This window comes from Ambystoma mexicanum, chromosome 6p (genome assembly GCF_040938575.1).
Source record: "Ambystoma mexicanum isolate Mex_15411 chromosome 6p, UKY_AmexF1_1, whole genome shotgun sequence".
NCBI classification, from domain to species: Eukaryota; Metazoa; Chordata; class Amphibia; order Caudata; family Ambystomatidae; genus Ambystoma; species Ambystoma mexicanum.
This window is the reverse complement of record NC_090935.1, coordinates 1,487,550,391-1,487,570,451: the sequence shown is the minus strand read 5'-3', so window position 1 is coordinate 1,487,570,451 and position 20,061 is coordinate 1,487,550,391. Positions and strand designations below refer to the sequence as shown.

Genomic DNA, 20,061 nt, shown 5'->3' with positions numbered 1-20,061 from the left:
AAAAGTATAGTTGATGACATTTTGTGAACATATTTGTACATTTTGAGTTTGACCACTAATGACATCACATTTTAGTTGTGTGTTGCCATTTGTATTGTTCGTTTTGTTAAATTTTTTGTTATTGTGGTATATGGATGTGAAGGTTTGTAGGTTTTGTCCATGTGAATAATGTATGTGGTGTTCATATGTATTATAAATTGAGCTTTCGATCAGCAACACGATCAGATAATGTTAGGATCTAAATGTGTGCAATTCATAATGTACACTCAATTGTGTTAAGATTTTTAGAATAATAAAAAAAGAATGACCATATTTGTTTTAAAAAAGGGTTTGATCACTTCAATAAGTATTATGATTCAATCTGCAAATTGGAAAGAAGGGTGTAATATACTAGTTGATTAACCCTTTGGGATATTTTACACTTTTGAATTACCTGTCCTCAGTTCTATAGTTGGGGACCAGGGCCCCCCTAAGAGGTACCAGTAGTTGTTTTACTTGTATTAAAATCAGATAAGCCAGCAGTTGTACCAGTACTACCAAAAGAAAAAGAAAAGGCACCATTTTATTTTTGTTGCAATAATAAATCTGAAGACTAAGACAGACATTGGGCCTCATTTCAGGACGGGCGGTCCGGAAATAAGAGTGGCATTAAACCCGCCGCCACTGTTAATTCCGGCCCGCCGATCCCGAGTCCTGCAGGCGGGAGGTGGCGTTCCCGCCAGGTCTGAACTGGCAGGTTTACCACCGCCCACCTGCAGGCGGACGAGGAAACACCGGCACCATCACGAGATGGTGCCGGTGTTTCCATGATCCCCATCCCCATTGGGTCCCATAGGACTCAATGTGAATGGGGATTTACACCATTCCGCCTCCGGAATTCCCGGGACACCGGGGTTGTAATGCCCTGGTAATTCCGGGAATCATGGATGCAGAATGGTAATACGAGTCCAGCGGTAACCAGGCGGTTTTACCGCCCCGGTTACCGCCGACCTCGTAATGAGGCCCATTGTTTTTAAATATGTGATACATGTAAATAATGTTTGGCTAGGAAGTCTGCAGAAGGTACATTATTTACTACTAAACGGTTATTTTATATTTATGAAAAAATTCATATACACATTGATCACATTAATCGTTTGAGTAAGGAACTAAAGGTAGTTCAAGAACTGTGCAACCACCGATTCCTGATTCAAAGTCTTTGGAACTGTATTGTCTCTGGAGTTTTGCAACAGCATTATTGTTTGCGCAGAAGTAAATAAAAGAAATGCAATAAATTAAGATGGTTGGCAGTATGGCCTAATATAATGGCTACTTACCCGCTGAAACAAGGAGGCATACCTGGCATTTAATGGCTGTAGGCCTTCCATCTAATGGGTGAACCAATGGCAAACATTGGCTTCATTTGCGCAACACAACCATTTCACTCACGCCTTATCAAGATGCCCACGTGGTGTATATTTGATAGCAGCAATCTGATATTATAGCAACACTTTGTTAAGACATTTCTGAGGAAGGATAATCTGGAGAGCCACAGTGTGCAGACACCTGTACTATGGTTTCAAAGGCTGTTTAGCTGCATATCGGCAATCTCTGTGATTCCGGTTAATTGAAATCTCTGCTGGCAGCCACAAATGCACTTTAAGAAATTGCATGCTAGATTTGAAAATACAGGTGACTTCTTACCAATAACAATTTCTGAAATTGGAAATATCTCCATTGTATTATATTAGAAAAATGTTTATGTGAATTTACCGTTAGAGCCTATCCTAATTAAGGTACAGTTTTGAATTATGAAAACATTATAATCATATGTTTTTAATGATAACTCACCACCACCGCTCAGATCGAATACTCCAGAATCACTGTTAGCAAAAAAGTAAGAGGCAACATTTTGGTTAGTGAGTCATGCTTTTTTTTTGCAATGGTTACAATTCTAACCATACATATAAAATATGCGTGTAATGAAAAGTCACAATCAGCATGCAACTGTAACTTCCAAACGTTCATAACATGCCTAAACGTTTCCGGATGTGATGATGCTTGTAATTCTGTAAAATATATCGGTCTGCTAACGTAACCATTGCACATGGTGACTAAAACCAAATTGTGAGAGCACCGCCTTGATGTGTGCTGGCGTGTATCAGAGAGGAGGAGCATTGATTCTAAAGCACATTGACGTGTCTTCACAATGTGTGGTCTCCTTACTCCGATTTGTGTGAACATACTTTCTACACCCAGCAGACAAGTCACCAAGGACCGGAATAGGGGCAACACAATGTCCACAAAAAGACTGCTGGACATATGTGAATGTAAAGTTAAGTTTGTAAAATATAACAGTGGCACAAATGGAAAACAACTAAGGAACGAATTGCTTACCTTCAATAATGTTCTTTCTGATGGATACAATATTCCTCCCAAATGTCCCTCATATTTGCAAATAACTCCAAATGTTGATAGGCTCCAAACAATTTAAATAGCCATTGGGGGGGAGGGGGCACCAGAGCAGATCCGTCACGCTCTGTCATGACCCCATGAAGCTGCCAGACATTATATTTGGGGTGTATGTATGACTAGTGTTGCGTGTGCCCCTTGACCTCAGTTCCACTCAGTTTCCCACACCCTGCAGAGGCCAGAGAAATGGTGGAAATTCCATAATTGTGAACACAACAAGGTTATATATAATCACCCTCGGAACTTAGAGGGTTAAGAGCGTGGATATAGAATTTTCTGGCAGGGATAGTGCACCAGAAGCAAAATTATCAAAGGTTTGTTTGTTTGTTTGTTTTATTATTTATAATGCGTGGATGTACCCAGGGGTATCAGGGTGCAGCATTTACAAGAATATGCGAAGCTTGGTTACAAAATATAAAATGTATATATTGACAATGGGAATATAAACAAAGCATAATGAGGGAAACAGGCAATATATACAGTATATACAAGAGTACAAAATAGGCACACGTGGTTACAATGAGTGCGGATAGCATGAAGGGATAGTCTTGGCACTTAGCTATGTAATAGTAAGTAATGTGTGCTTCTAATGCACACCTTCATCCCATCATCATCCTTAGAATCACTCCCAATGTAGAAGCGCAGTAATGTGGTGGGAAAAGATTATGAGCAACCATTGCAAAAAGACCACTCAAAGCAAGTGTCATCCTCTATCAACAAATCCAAAAGGTAACACTTGGCAAAAGTGTTCATGTAGCAGCCTGGCCAAGTACCTCAAAGGGACACCCTTTTACAAGGCAGAGGTATCTGCCTGAACTATAGCAGATTATCTTCTGATACTTTCAGGGACCTCCGATCTCTCCAATTCATAAATGGCTTTAACCCTTCACTTGCTAACCATGTGCTCACTACTGTTTTCAGTAATAAGCAGGTGGCATATATGTACTTGCAAGGTTGAATAGTACATTCGGGTAACACTGTAACAGAATGTATCCCACATCTAAAGGGTTAATCCACCGGACAATCCACAAAAGTGAGATTCTTCAGTAGTTGGCTTTTCTTTCCGGGCCCAGTGACCACCCACTGAATTTTGGTAACCAAGCCTATAGTTTCTGCAACTGAGTACCGGAATGTATGGATCACTCCATACAAAAAGAATGGCCTTGGGCTAAGAGTCCCGTTCTCCTTGTAGCAAAAACAGGAGAGCGGACGCCACACAATGAACCAGCAGCTCACCTAGCTAGGGTGCAGACGCAAATACTCTGAAGAAAATCACATTCGTTGTTAGCAGTACTAGAGGGCAAAAGTGAACAGGCTCAAAAACAAGCGCTATCAAAACCATGATGTATGTCCACGTATGGATTCACAAATGGGTTAGGCCGTAAGGAATTAACCAAAGCTTGTGAAAACGAAAATGAAAACAGTAGAAACTACAAAGTAATAACTGTTTGGGCATTCTATTTCAAGTATACATTATGGTAAAATAGCCTTTTATTATGCCAACATTGGGATAACTTTCGCTCAATGACAACAGAAAATCCAACAAAACAACTGTGAGGCATAAGAGCAGGTCAATGCCTTTACCTCTAAAAGTTCTTATATCTGATATAATAGGTTGTGAGTGAATATGTGAGAATGCCTTTTACGTGTGCTCCTGTGGAGTGTACCATTTCAAAGGGCCACGTGAATGAACTGCCATCCCATTACAACATTGTCCACAACTGGTTCCAAAACAGTGGCCCTAGATTCCGAAAGCCATATTTATTGAATTTGCTTTTGGATAGGCATGGAGCTGAAAGGAGGGCCTAATATCTACATGCAGTCTATGTCTATAGTCTGAGACCGCGATCTAGTGGACCTTTTAATAATTTGATTCCCATCTTTGTTGGTTTTTAATGTCATTTCATTAACCCATCTTACTTTCTACCTACATTTGCCCTACAAATACCGTTTAAGAGGGGACACCCCCTGAACTCCTGTGACAACTTTTTTCAACTAAATCTCACACCTGTAATTCTATATTCCAACCTGTATTTCGACATTTGTACCTCTAGTAGTTATTTTTTACCCTTCTTTATCATCCACTTGCTTAGATCATCTGAAAGAATTTTCTGATTTCTTCCAGGCGAACAATTGAGAAAACAGATCCTGTTTTGAAATTCTCTGAACCAAATTGACAGTGCCCTCCTATGCCGAAGAAAGAAGAGAATATACATATATCTCATGTTCAGATGATGCATGATGGTAATGTTGCTTGGATGAATTATCCAATAAAGTGTGTGAAAATGACAATACTTCTTGCTAATTGAAATAACATCCCATGGGTGGTAGTCAACCAATTCTGGAGCTGCAAGAAAGTGGGCAAAAAGAGTATGAATGGAACCATTTGTGAGAATGTTTGGGAAGTCACTGATCAAGTACTCTGTCATGACTCACAAAAGAAAGCAAGTGTAAGCTGGGAACGTCAAGTCATTTGTGCAATGTCAAACCTGTATGGTTTGGTTAGTGGGAATGAAGTACACTCATTTGATGGGATCTTTCACCTTATTGCGGATCAGCACATTTTAGACTACATTAATTGGTCTACATATTTGTGTTAGTATCTTCTTGAATCCAAGATGACTGTCTCCTCTCTGTGCGATGATTACTAAATAAATAAGAAAGGTTGCAGATCTTTTCAGAAACAAGTTGACTTCCAAAATAGCAATCTCCAAAGATTCTCTTCTGACAAGTGCCACAAATGAGGGGTTTGGTTACACAATGGTAGGTCCTGGCAACATGTCAAAACTTAAATCTTTTGGAGCAGTAAAGTTAGTGGCCACTGCAATCCAAAGGTGTGCTGGAAAAGAAAGACCCTCCATGCAAGAGCTAAGCCGTTGGTTCTATAGCCGGCCAATCTTGATTTTGAAGCGGAACCCACTAGCACCCCCTGAAAGATAGTGCAATTATCTCCAGGAAGACTGATCCAGAAATGTGGGGCATGATCTAAAGAAAAACACACCAGTTGTTGGAAAGGTAAATGGACAAAGTGAGACCACCTTAGGTGACATCTGTAGTAGTAACATCATGGTAGATCAAGCCCACCATAAACCTGATCATGCACAAGTAGGCCCAGGCTTCTCTATGAAAAGGCAAAAGGGTCTGCAAGAAAAATCAGGAACAGCAGTGTCACTTTACAAATGAGTAACCAAGTCAGCTTGTTGAATAATTACCTTTAATAGCAACTCTAGGCAGCCATGGCTGCTGGCACTCATTAGATTTAAGGATCTAAGTCACCATGATAATTGGCAATGTTTAATGGGATCTGGGTAGTCATGACAGAGGACTCCAAGCACCTTGAAAAATATATTTAGAGTTTAACATCTAGAACCTCCGTTTATTTTAGGAGGTAGTATACACTCCCCCTATCTAGTCACTGAGGAGGGGCTATTAAGGTTTTCAATCTTGACAATAATAGAGAAATCTAGTAAAAAGCAATAATAGAATGTCGTACCCACCACAACATATTGATTTTCCAATACCTGCCATCGAGCACTAAACAAATGGCTGGCAGATGGAGGTGTTCTAAATACTAGCACTCATTTTGGTGTGGAAGTGGCGCAACCAGGTGGTCTACTAGAGAGACACATTTCACATTCATGAATATACATGCAAAAATAGGAGGTTTATTTGACACCTTTTGCATAATGAAGTATATAGACAAAATATTGCAATTCAGAATTATCGTTCAAAAACATAGACCATCAAAATTGGTTTGGGGACAAACTAAGATATCCTGAAAATGCTGCTAGACATGGGACCTTAATATAAAGGGATTAATACTGCAACACCTAGTCAGATTTCACCCAAACAGATATACTAGACAACAGTATATCATATCAAAGTGATACTTTAACACAATCAGAGCACATGATAGCAGCACTAGGAACTGCACCAGCACCAAGTCAAGCTTCAACTAGTGAAGAAGGGGAACTCTCATTATGTACCCACAATGCTCTTATGGGTTCATGCCTAACAAAGCAACAGGAAATACCCAGATGGTATGCCACTCCATTGAGTCAACTTGAGACAGCGTTCTCTTATGTAACTCCGCAACAAAGGCATAGATCAATAGCCATGATCATGCCAAGAAGATGCAGTCCACCATTGCAAAACTGTGATAGCTGGGTATCATTTTAAGATGTCTATATGTGTAGTAGATAGGCACCTCATCAATTTCAGAATTATTCAATAGCCTAAGGGAAATAATACACCCCCAAGAGACAACTGCAGCAGTGAGGCTAGGATGAGCCACAGCTAATGGGAAACCTTGCCATGGTAGAAGAGAACCTGCTAGACTAGATGTTGTATTGAGACTGGCCTTACTTCCTAAAGAATAAGAAAGGAAAATCTAGTTTGGATACATAGGATCAGCCACATATATGTCTCTCGGTAGAGATCACTGGCATAGATGCCCAGGTGAAGGATCTCGAAAAGACCCAAAACAGAGAAAGCAGAAGAAATGGGAGGAACACATAGTAAAAGTCTGAACTACCTTCGCAAATCAAGGGGAACAGGCAAGGCTGCGCAATGCAAGCCTATCCAAAATAGCAGAAGATTGTAGCACTCATGGCACCAACCGTGACAGAGCAATCTCCTCTGAAAGAGACATTTGTATCCTTAAACAGGATCCAATTGGAACAAGGGGTGGGGGGAGGGGGTTAAATAAAGTTGCAGTAAGAATTACACATTATCTCATAAATAGAACACAACTCAGAGAACCACAAAGACACAGAGATGAAGATTATACTTTCTCTTGCCCACAAAAAGACACAGCACAGGGTTAAGCATCCAATGGAGAGCAGAAACCTGTGGGGAAAACAAGACAAGAAGGGAGAGGAAAAGCAGACAGCAGTTCTTCAAGTAAGCTACAGCCCCACATAATTCCAGTAACTAAAGAGGACAGTGAGTGGATAGAAGTCGTTTTATATTCTGGTTCAGGGTTTTCCATATTTGAAGAAAAACACACACATCATTAAATAATATGCATACTCAGCAGTAAATAGAAATAACTACTTCCACAGGACTCACACATGACAAGTGATAGACAATGAGCACGTTCATTTAGTTGCAATCCACTTAGAGGGGGGACAACCAAAATAGTCTGAGGTACTACTTAAAACAAGGTGGCCTTTTGGCAGCTAAAGCCTGGCCACCACTATACATTTGAGAATGCTCTAGAGGAGAAGATGGTATTGAATCCGCTTTTTCAAATAAAGTTGATGAATACTTAATAAATGCATATGCAGAATCTTGGGCTGTACTAGGAGCAATTCAACTTTTCAATAAACATGTTGGTCATGCCATTGAATGTCCACCACACAAAATACTAGTATACTCAACTGCTAGTATTCACAATAATACAATAAGCTACCCCTCACCTAAAAACAATAGTAGAAAAGTTGTTAGACTAAGAAGTCATAATTCAATAGGCAAGTCCATACAATACACTGTTTGTTTTCGGTGGCCAAACAAGATGGTTGCATCAGTGTATCACTAGTCCACATACTAGCATGCATGATGTCTGACAGCATGTCATTATCCACCCAAAATGTTTACAGTCAGCTCAGGCTGATGTGGCGGGGCCCTCTACTTCCCAGGAGACCTCCACTTTTGGAAGCTCACCAACCTCCACCCCTGCACCATGGGAAAAGCGTGAGGAAGAGCAGGAGTAACGCACCAAGGCCAAAGCACAGCAGACCATGCCAGCCATTCCAAGTGGTGAAACAGCCAAAGTCCCCACAAGTGTACCGAGTGGCTTGTCCATCAGCACTGCACATGGCACAAATAGAACAGCACATGATCCAGGCACTTTACATGCAGCTGAAGGTGCGCCTCCCTCAGCAGCTGAGACTGCCACACCACAGCCGGACCGGTGGCGATCCCTGAGGAGCACAACCAGCCAGTGTGACACATGGCACAAAACCTGCACCCATGCATATTCCCCCTGACTCCCCCTCATAACTTGAGGCAGATAGCCATTACCATTGCCAGGATGAGCTTTTATACAGGAATTGATGGCAATCATACACCTGATGGAGATGACACTGACTTCAGGTCCTCCTGCTTCAGACCTGGCCCTCTCCATTGTCCGCAAGCTGGGCCGCAACATTCAGTAGATGCAATTTGGGGGAGGCTGTATGCCATGGAGCGCCGCCAGGTCAGGTTTGAAAACCTGGCATAGATGGAGGTGCAGCATCTGCAGGCCATACGGGACTCTATGCAGGGCTTCTCATGGAGAATTGCCAGGTCATTGGGCCGTCAGTGCAGCCAGTTGTCCATGGCGACTACTGCAATCACAGCTGTGGGCCAGAGGATGAGAGAGCACAAAGAGAGCATGTCAGCGTTTGCCAGATCTATGCATGCCAGCATGCTCCTCACCCTGCAAAACATCCAGGGCCAGGATTCTGCTCCTTGTGCAATGTGGCCCGTACACTGCCCAAGCAGGCTTGCATGGCCAAGAGGCAACGAAAATGACTTGAAATTTCATGGCACTGTTTCATGGGAACAAGGAAGGTGGGTTAGAAGGGATGTTGGTGATGGGGAGGTGTGAGGGAGAGGCTGTTGGTGATGAGGAGGTGTGTGGAAAAGGGGCATTGGTGATGGGGAGGTCTGTAGGAAGGTGTGTTGGGGATGGGGAGGTCCGCAGAAAGGGTTGCTGCAGATGGGCAATGTGGGTGGGAAGGTGTGTTGGGGATGGCAGAGGTGGATGGGAAGGGTGTTGGAGATTGATGGTAAGCACAGTTCTCAATAAATTACAAGTTCACTTGAAGTATTTCAAGGGCAATGCTTTTTGTGTGAAGGTGATATATTCAAAACGTGCCTATAGATAAAAGAGAGATGCATGTGAAAAGTAATGTGTCTAGAAAAGATGTTCAATAAATTCTTGCCTCACCAGACATCCATCCCTGGATTCCTTACACTCTCTGTTAGGCAGCATTTCATCTGCAGACAGCGCATCATTGTCTGCTGGGGCAAGAATGTCCAGATCAGGAGCAGGGGGACATTTTGCCTGAGACCCATGTTGTGCAACATGGAACAGGCAACAAATATATGGCCAACCTTCTCTGGCCTGTACACCAGGGCCCCTTCAGTATGGTTGAGACACCGGAAACATCCCTTCAGCAGGCCAAAGGTCTGCTCAATGCAGAGCCTGGTCCTGACGTGTGCTCATGGTAGGCCACCTCCTATGGTGTACCCACAATGTGCACAGGTGTCATCAGCCATAGGAGCTTGGGGTAACCAGAGTCGCCTGCAAGAGCAAACGACATAGATATCAGTCACAGTGCATTGGGGATGCAGTGTATGTTACATGGCTAATGGATGGACACTCTCTGGATGCAGTTATGGCACTCTTATACAACATGGTTTTCATTCCCAGTATTTAAATGAAGTGCATTGTCACTTAGCGATACACTATGCACAAAACTCACATACACTAGTTGTGCCAGACATGGCCTGCAACAGGATTTACAATGTGCATGTTATCTGTGTGGGGCCTGTGCTGTACTGTCAAGCATGTGCCCTGCTGGGTGATTGGTTGTTCTTGTGCATGTTTGTGGTTTCTGCTTTCCTGCCACAATGGATTCACATACATGGTTTGCAGTGTACATGCTATCACTGTCTGGCAGTGTTGCATTGTCATTTATGCAGTGTTCAACTGTTGCATTGGCTGTGTAGGTATGTGTGGCCTGTGCATTGTGGTTTCTGTAGTCCTTTGTTTGCGTATGTTACTTGTTGGGACAATATGCATTGCTGACATACTATTGCTTAGTTCTGCTGGGTCTAGTCCTGTGGGTTGGTGGTTTTCATGTGTGGGGGGAGGGGCAGGTCCTGTATGTACAAGGCCTTGGCAGGGCATGCATTGATCAGCAGTAGTAATTGTCCACCCCACCTTCACACAGCATTCAACTTGTGCTGCAAGACTGAATTGCGTGATGGCACTTGTACTCACCGAACAATCCAAGTCAGCTGCCCTCTTTGGCTCTTAATGTACGTGTGCAGGATGCTTTTAGGCAGGACAATGGTGTCGTGGGTGGATTCAGGAAAGTGGGCACAGCAGTGTGCTATTGTCAGGACATCGCTGCACATAACCTGTACAGTGATTGCGCTAAGTGCTTCCTGTTGTTGTATCACTCTTCCAATGCTTGGGGTGCAACCACCACCACACGCGTGCTGTCCAGCACAGCAATGACATTGTGCATGTGGGCTGCTGCAAAGAAACATGCATTTGTGGCTTTATCTGTGCCAGGGTAGTGGGCAAGGAGATGTGCCGGGATGCATGGCACAGGAATGCCTCCAGCACCTGCCCAAGCACAACTGAAAATGTGGGCTGAGACATGTCATGCAGCATGCCCACAGTGTGCTGGAGGAAGCCACTGGTAAGGAAATGTAGCACTTACACAAGCTTCAGCAGTGGGGGTAGGGCAGTCCTGTTATTGATCCTGTTCTAGATGTTGTTGTGGATCATGGACAGCACCTCTGCAATTGTCTCCTTGTTCAGCCGGTAAAGGGTAATGAGCTGCGTATCAGTCAATGCCGAGGGTGAGGACCTGACCGGGGTATGGGTGCTTGCCTTGCATGGTGTCTTCTCCTCCTCTCTACAGCATGTGCCCTCTGCTGCTGTTCCTGCCTCTGCAGCTCAATGTGGAGCAGGAGGTGCTGCATGTCCCAGTTAGCTACTGCTAGTGACAGCATGGTGTTGGAAAGTGTGGTTGGGTCAGGTGTGGGCTTTATAATCTTTCTGAGTGGATTGTGTGCACCTGTGACTTGATTTCCATCCCCTGTATGTATTTGCCTCTACCAGGTTAGTGGAGGTAACTGCACTGTTTTTGGTGGGTATTTCGGCAGTATTTCAACCTGTTATGCAGCAGAATAATCATTAGGCTTCTTGATGGTAACTCTGCTTGCAGAATTAGTCCTGATGCTAATTCCGCCGTATGTTGGCAGTAGTTCCGCCAGCCTTAATTCTGCCGGCAGTATTTGCACCCATTTTCGTGAACACCTAATTCGACAGTGTGGTAAAAGTGGCAGTAATTCATTGCCACCACTTTTACTGCATACCTCCAAACTCGAATGAGCCTAATCCGTCTCAAAAAGTTGTATTTTCAAATTGCACAAAGAGAGGTTACATTTTTGGGCTTTTTCTTTGTCAGATGAGGGGGGCTGGTTCTGCTCACAATTCCTGCAAAAATGTGCACACAGATGCTCGCACACTTGGACAACTTCAATTAATAATTTGTTTGCTAAAGTACAGATGTACTACAGTGCCTAACTATGCACTATTAGTGAAACAAATTAAGCATGAGTGAAACTGAATTTCCATCCATCCGATTGGAAAGTAGAGCAGACAATTACAATCAAATGACTCAAAGCACGCTTCTTCAAGAAAGGAACACTGAAAGATTTAGAAGTAACATTGCTTCCCGTTCAAAATGCTTTTACATGCACAGTTTGTAGTTATGGTGAAAGCAAACCAATAGCATAACGTTCAAATGTGTACACAGTGCCAGAACAAATGTTCTCTCTAGAAGAGAAGATCCAGCAGTCAATTAAACAATCCAGCTCAATACTGCACTAGTTCAGCTGGAAGAAACTACAAAGTTCAAGATCTCGAACGCTAAAGCACAACAAACTGGATAGATTCAATGGGCCTCTACGCAGGCCGTGCCCGATTGGCTGTACTTTTACAAACTGGAGTGGAAGCACATGTGTGTTCTTTAGTGCTCCTTACAAACAGAATCAGAAGTAGTGCTGCCAAACATTCCACTTAGGATATTTGCAGACATGTTGTACAGTGATGGCTCGGCAATTTCAGCTGCATTGGGACATGGTCTACATACTCAACTGCATGTGCTTTTGTTAAGGGTCATTTCACCCATAATGTATTTGAATGCCTAGACCCAAAAATAAAACATTTGGGATACACATCAGTCCAGACAGCTGAGTTATAAGGTATTCTAATGGCACTCCATCAGGTTGTTCCACACAAACCCAAACTTCTTATCTCTGAATCAGAATATGTAGTCGGGGGATATAACTTTAACACACAATGGAGGATATACAATTATTAAAAATATTCCACAGGGAAATCAATAAGTATCTTAATAGCTTTGACAAAAGGTTTGTAACATCAAAGAGGTAGTTTACATAACACACACTAAAGCAGATAGAACAGATTGTATGCACAGTGCTGGTAACACACTAGCTGACTTGTTCACTAGACAGAGGACAAGATTTGTGGTGACTGCTTTGATATGCTCCTTCACACATTGATGAGGACAATAAAGCATGCTTTGAAGGAAGACATCATAACCCTAAGGGATGTCCGAACACATATTCCTATTCTCTGAAAGCACCACAGTAATAGTCAGAATTCTCAAAGCTGGTAAGATAGCTCAGCGGGTTGAGTGCTCATTGCTGCAATCTGTGTGTGTGATCTGCTTTTCACAGGTTAGAATCTCGACAAAGCCAACTAACCCTTTCATCTTTTTGAGTGGTTGAATGAGTACCAACCTCTTTTGGGTGATAATTGTATGCAAATATGTTCTTTGGACAGCACTTTGGAGAATGCGCTATATAAATAACAAATCATTATCATTATCTCAAATACGTTGGAGGCCCTGTTGAAACAACGGTTCTTCCAAAGAAGCAGGGCAGATTAAAATGTATCTGTTGCTCGTGCAGAAATGGCTACTGCATCAAGGGATTTGTCATCGCTAGCAGCTATGACAGCACCAAATCAAACTCCAAGCCGACAGTAGGTCAGCCTGATCAGGCAAAGCCCTAAAAGGACCCCTGTCATGTTGCGGAAGTGGCTTGCCATTCTCAAATGCGTTTTGACCACAGCACAATGGGAGCTTGGCAGAGAAAATGCAATTATTAAACTGGTCCAGACAGACGCGCATCCTTTCCTGTGAGGTAACTGGGTAGATTGCTGGCCTTTCCTAATGAGAATTGACCACGCCAACCACAATGTGAGAGTTAAACATTATATGAAATGCTGCATGGCACGCCAATGTACATGCCTGATTTTTGCAATCCTTCCAGTTCCCACACCAGGCCAGATCAACTGCTTGTTGCTACCCCAGTGGGGAAATCATTGAAGGTGGACAAAGAGCTCCTGGATGAAAAAAATATAATTTAGCAGGGTACCTGTGTTTTTCAGAAACTGCATGTCCCAGGCATTTATGGTCCTAAGAATAGGCAACGTTATGGGTACAGGGAGAGCAGGTGTGCCAGCCTGATCCGCCAAAAAAATGACACATCAGTTCTTAAATGACCACCTGCAACCAGCTCCAGATGTGTACTCCACTGCACCCCAACGATAGCTCTTTTCCTCATAAACACCCTGAAACAGTAGGCGAGAGATGATGGGATGGAATTATTGATGACAGTGCTAAAGGAGAATAGTCAACTTGTGGATGTCTGATTGATACAATTACAGAGACTTTTGCAGACCTAAACAAGGACACGTGATTTTCACATGCCGCCAGCAACCAGTTGCGGAGCAAAGGATGGAAGATATTTTGGGGTCTATAGCTCTGTTTGATTTTTTGCTGTGAATGAGCCTCATAGCGTCTTGCAATTATTTAACTACTAGAACATTTTCAACACCTGCAGCAACACATCTTGCTACCAGACTGGTTAATTTGACATCAGCTATCCACATTCACTTCCCATGAGAGATGTGCAGGAGAGAATCCATTTAGCCATACGCATTCACCCACTTCATTGGGGTCACTTCTGCGGACAATGGATAACAGATAGCGGCGCTACCAGGCAAATTCAGGTAGACACACTATCAGTGACAGACACATAAACAATGGCTTCTTCTGGGGTCCCTGTTTCAAAGTGTGAAGGGATATATTAGGTGCTAGAATTGAGACATTTAGCCCAGGTGCTTTGTTAAATACTGAAAATAACATGGAAGAACATGGAAGAGTTGTCGGATAGGGCTGATCCTGTCTGTTTTGTTAGATACATTGACAAGTGTTTGTTTTACAAATATATCCCAGTACAGTGGATTAACAAAACCCACTGGAATATTGTGCAGTTCCATTTTCTAATTTACCTCCTGAATTTAAAGCGTTTCCCTTTATCACTCTAGGTCCTCATCACTGTGGTGTATACAATTATAACAATTAATATAATGTTAATACTCCAACAAATGATGACACCTTCCATTAGTCTGCTAGCACTTTAGTAGGTGGTATAATGTTTTATGCTAACAAGATTCCTGGAAAGAATCAGTCCCTATCAATACCTCATAGAGGGTTTGTCTAGCATGTAGGTTTCCTCATCTCATAATTATTTTAAATATACCCTTTTTTAGATAATCTGTAGCAAAAACAACATATCCTTTTACCCATATTGGAAAGCAAAGGAGGGGTAATTCTGGGATGAAAGGAAAGCAAAGCCACATCACATATGCCTCAGGCATGTATCATATGGTTTACAATCAATTAGTGCTATAAAAGTTGCTGTTGATCCAGTGTTTGTCCTTACAGTGCTTGGGCCTCAACAAACACTTCATAAGCCTTTGCCATCTCTATTGGTAAGTTATGACAGTCAATGCTTAAGCATGCACAGATAAGCTCTGCCATACATGAAATGTATGCATGCAGTTCAGTACATGCAGAATTAGACTACAATCACACCATTACTTACACATACATGCAGCAGGGAACAGGCACAATCTTTACTGTCCTGGCATGATGCGGCCTCAGCTACACCGTGTCTAGAAGATTATACCATAGAGAGAGGCTTCTATGATATTGATGGCAACTTCACTGCATTACAACACACCTATTTCCTAAGAGATGTGATTGTGGATATGATTGGCACAGTACACCATGAACTATCCAAAAAAATAATTGACCAAAAGGCACTGTTAAAACATCTTTTAAAAGTGAGTGCCTTCCTAGACAGTAAGGGGTATTCCAGATGTGAGCTCACTGGTGCTTCCCATTCAAGTAAGGGAGCTTAGTCAGTCTAAACAAGTAAGAAGGCAAGTCTGATCAGACACTACCTGCACACTGTTGAGTGTAGTGAGCAAACAAACAATATTTTGCACCATCGGTCTGGGCTATAAATGTAACATCATAGACAATCTAATAGGGTCTTGAACATTCTAGTACCTACACAACCCACTCTGTTTTGTAAAGCACTAGAAGCCTGTAGGGAGACACTGGATGAAGACTTCCTATCAAGTTTCCTACGCACATGTCTCAATGATACAATGGGGGTTCAAGCATCAATCAGTATGCCCTAAACATTGTGTTGGTGCAGTCCAAGTTAAGTGCAAAATAATCACAAGCACAAAGCCCTGTGAACTGTCATAAGATGCTATGGTATACAAGATGAGTGTAGTAAAGGTTGAGAAATGTGTGAGCACGTCATATATGCTACCCATTGGTTCTTACACCATCCAGTTCAATGCAACATATTGTGGTATGCCTGTGTGAATTGCCAGCCTGGTCACTGTCACACACATGGTCAATTGCGGTGGAATCATTCTCTAACTGCCAGTTCATGATGAACCAGTGCAATTATAATTGCCCTAAGCCAAACTCTTGCATCTCCAGTTTCCACTGCTGTCCCTGAGGTTGGCACACCTCAGGAACTTCAAGTTACCAATTGTCAGCACAGCTGTGACATTTCAAGAATCAACAGAGAAAGCAAGGTACGTGACCAAATTCGTCCTGTAGGGCATTCACACCTGGTCAGATAGTGTGAGTGCATTCCTGAAAAGTTCTACCTTCTCTGGACTACCTTCAGCTATAGGAAGAGTCAAGGATTGTGTCACATACTCTGGAGGTCATTACGACCTTGGAGGTAGCCATGCCGCTATTTGCGGCATGGCTACCCCCATTCCGGGTACCGAGTCCGGGTTCCTGGAATGGGGAAATACCGGGCAATTCCGACCTTGGAGGGCCCGGTATTTCCCCATTCCAGGAACCCATCCCCATTCGAGCCTCCACAGGGCCCAATGGGAATGGGGAGCATGCTAACAATGGGCCCGTTAATAACGGGCCCGTTGTTCGCATGCTGGACCGCTCGCGGGACCCGCTAAGGACACCTGGTAAAAACCAGGCGTCCTTAGCGGGTCGCGCGAGCGAAACTCGTGATGAGGCGGTAGGGGGTAACGGGGCTGGCAGCTCTACCGGCCCCGTTAACACCCTACCACGAATCTCGTAATGACCCCCTCTGTCTTTAATAGAGGAACAGTCAACCTAGACTTCGGGGGTCATTACGACCTGGGCGCAAAGGGATTACCGGTACCGGTAAGGAGACTGATGCCGGTAATCCCTTTGCGCCTATTCCGAGGTCCCTTTGCGGTCACGTCCTTAATGCCTGGTTTTACCAGGCGTTATGGACGGGACCCGCAAAGGGACTTCAGAGCTAATAATGGTACCATAATTTACGGTATGCCCTCCATAGAGGCAAGAGCTTTGCATAGAGGCATACTGGCTTCCCCTTCTTGATTGATTGGAAATCGACTAAGGAAGTCTACATTTCCCTGTTCTCATTCCTTTCGATGTTCCACTGTGAAGCAGAATGGTTGCAGGTCTAAGAATTATCTCATGATTCGAGCGTTGATATCTTTTCTTAAACTCATCGATGTTAAGGGAGAGTGTTCAGTGACTAGTCTAAATTTTTTTATAGTTAAATAGTATTTGAGGCGCGTTACCACCAACTTGATTGCCAAGGCTTCCAACTCAATGGTGGCATAATTCTGCACCCTTGGCCCGCAGTCAAGGGCACAGGTGTTTGGTGCTGCAAGGAGGTGGAAGCAGGCGCAGGAAGCTGTGGACTAGTCACACCCCCCTGACATACATCCATTCACTGCAGGCCTGCCAGGTTGAAGACTGCATTCAAGGTGTTTGGCGCTGAAAGCTGTTTGGTGCTGGTAGGTGGTCATCACACGCTTTCCTGCAGTGTGTGTTTCTCTCTTGGGCTGTTTTGGTCTCTCAGTCACTAAATGTGCTCCTAATTCATGATAGTCAAAAGGAAGGGAGTCACCCCGATCTCCCAAGTTGAGGGGAAGAAGAAATTCTTCAAACTTTTTAAAGCCATTGAAGATGTCAATATTTTATTCACTGAAATCCAACATCTTCTTGAGGACATACACGATATTTCTCCCGCTGGTAGTCCCACTGATAATCACTGATCACAGCCATGCCAGCCAAAGGAGCAACTGGGGAGGGGGAGGGAGACCCAAATACAACTGTGCAGTGAGTTCCCTCTCCTCAGAGCTAAATGAAGTATTTATAGCAGACTCTTTAAGTTCTAAGCTAGCAGATTCGAGAAGTGGTTCCTGTAGTTGGAAGGGCAAGTGCGCACCTGATCTGCTGGAGATATTTTGGTTGAATCACCGCACTGAGGGTGCTACTTGCTCTAATGGGAGCAGATACATAATTCCAGTGTGTGGGTGGCACAGGGGTGTTTCCTGAAAGAGGGGTGACAGAGTGCCATTCTGCCCCAAGAGAGGATTGCCCAACACAGCTGCTAAAGGAGGTGCAAATTGGGGTTGTGGATTATGACATGGGAAAAAGCGACCCGAGTGCCATCCCTGTGCCCCAAGTGATAAAGGAGGTGCAGAAACTGTGCAGGCAGATGTGCCCCAATCAGAGGATCTCCACTGCTCCCCCTATACTCCTCAGCCACTACCAACAGGGTGCAGTTTATAAAGGAAATCCACATGTAGTCTAAATCACTCCCAGGTCCACTGGGTAACCACCTCCTCCCATATTTGCGTTACCCCGTCATCTTCTCCCCTGTTGTTTTGGGTCTGTTCCCCCACCTGTGGGACAGCCATGCCACCCTGCCACCGTGTCTTGAGGAGCACTCGCCCCTTATTGATGCTCGGCTTGCGGGCCTCCGTCCAGTCGTGGCCGGGCTGTTGTCATGTCTCTTTCTCTCTCCACAGGGCTTCTGTGCACCCGGGGCACCTGGAGAGTGGTTCACTCTTGCTCCCCTCACCGCAACTCTCTGCCAGGCACCTGCCTCCTCTTATAGCCCGCAGGCTCGTCCTCTTCTATGACGGGGCCCAGTCGCCCCCTGCAAGCATTCCAGGTCCGTCGGGACCACCGCCTTGACTCTTCGGCGGTCTGTCAGTGGAATGCAGCAGCCATCTTGGTCCTGCAAGTTGCCATCTTGATGAGGGAGGTCCGAGTCGTTCGCCCTGATTCCGCTGCGCTTCGTCCCTTCACTTTGCTATAAGGCAGCCCTAGGCATTTCGCAGCAATTTTCCCAGCATTCAGGCGTGTTTCTGAGCTTTAGGAGCCGGATTTATCCAAGGATTTTCACCAGTGGAGCAGGAGACGCGAAAAGCTACGTGCTCATTCCCTGGCTGCTGGGCACGCCCCCAAGCCAACACCTAAACACCCTTGAACTATGATCACTTGTGTCTGTCTTTACTGTTGCCACCATGAGTTCCTTACACTTGGCAGGAGAAAACACTGTGGCTCAACGAAGCCTGATGCATCAAGATGGCGGTGGCCATCATTGAACGGGCAATGTTTGAATGAAAGTTGAATGAAAGTTATCTACGTCTTCTGTAGGCCCAGGTGTCCAGCTGTCAGTTGAAGTGAGCTAACCAAATCACAGTCTTCCAGAATTGCTTTGCGACTAGGAACTGATAATAGTACCTTCCTCCCCTTGGATTCATACCCACTCGGTTCCCTGTGATAATATCCACATTATAGTGATATCGTAACCATATTCTTCGTAGTGTATTTAGGAACTATGCTATGTGAGGCAACTTCCTGTTTTGTCAAGGGGTGAAAGGTTGTGTTCCGTCGCTTCCCATGAAATCACTTCAGGGTGGGGTCAAATGACATAACTTCCTCTGATGTCATCAGAGGTCAAGGCTCGTATGAGGTCCTTCCGCTACCCCTGACAGATGATACAAAATTACTCAGAAGTAGGATAAATAGGGTTTAACAAGTTCTATAGATCCAGCTGCATCTGTTAAAACATTGGAGATTCCAGAAGAATCATTTTTTGGGAGGGAGAAATAATTAAGAATTGCTTGTCACTTAATATCATATTTCTGTAACAAATGAGGAAACGTAGGCATTTGTCTAGTCTATTCATATTTCAGATACTATTACAATAGTATTCCACCATGATTTATGATTGATCTTATCCAAATGTTTCAAGTGAATCGTTATACTCTGAATCGCGGCCAACACAAATAAGTCAGATGAGAAGAAAACCTATCAATTTTAAGATCAAAGGCAAGGTTGCTCACCAAAGAATTACAAAAAGTAAGTGGGGTATGAACATTAAAAATGAAATGCAATGTTTTCCAAATTTGATCTGAAAATTGTTTGACAAATTTATATTAAAAATCTTGTTTAAAAGGTACCTACATATTGGTATCATCTAATGAACTCAAGCTTAATAGTTTATCAGGATTCAAATAGGACATATGAAGAAAGACAAATAATGATTGGGTTAAGCTTGCAGATGTAGAAATATATTTAGTTCTGTTCCAGACCACATATCATCATCTAAAACCATGTTGCAGTTCAGTTCAGAGGACCATTTGGTATCCCAATGTCT

The 20,061-nt window shown here is 43.6% G+C and overlaps 1 protein-coding gene across 3 annotated transcripts in view; it reads right to left on the bottom strand.

The window, feature by feature from the left end:
- LOC138510563 (uncharacterized) overlaps positions 1-20,061 on the bottom strand; it is a 1,136,503-nt gene that overhangs the window by 158,249 nt on the left and 958,193 nt on the right. For all 3 annotated transcript variants that reach the window (XM_069626321.1, XM_069626322.1, XM_069626323.1), the window contains one exon: positions 1,831-1,862. In XM_069626321.1, the coding sequence (XP_069482422.1) occupies positions 1,831-1,862 (32 nt within the window). The remainder of the gene's footprint in view (positions 1-1,830; positions 1,863-20,061) is intronic.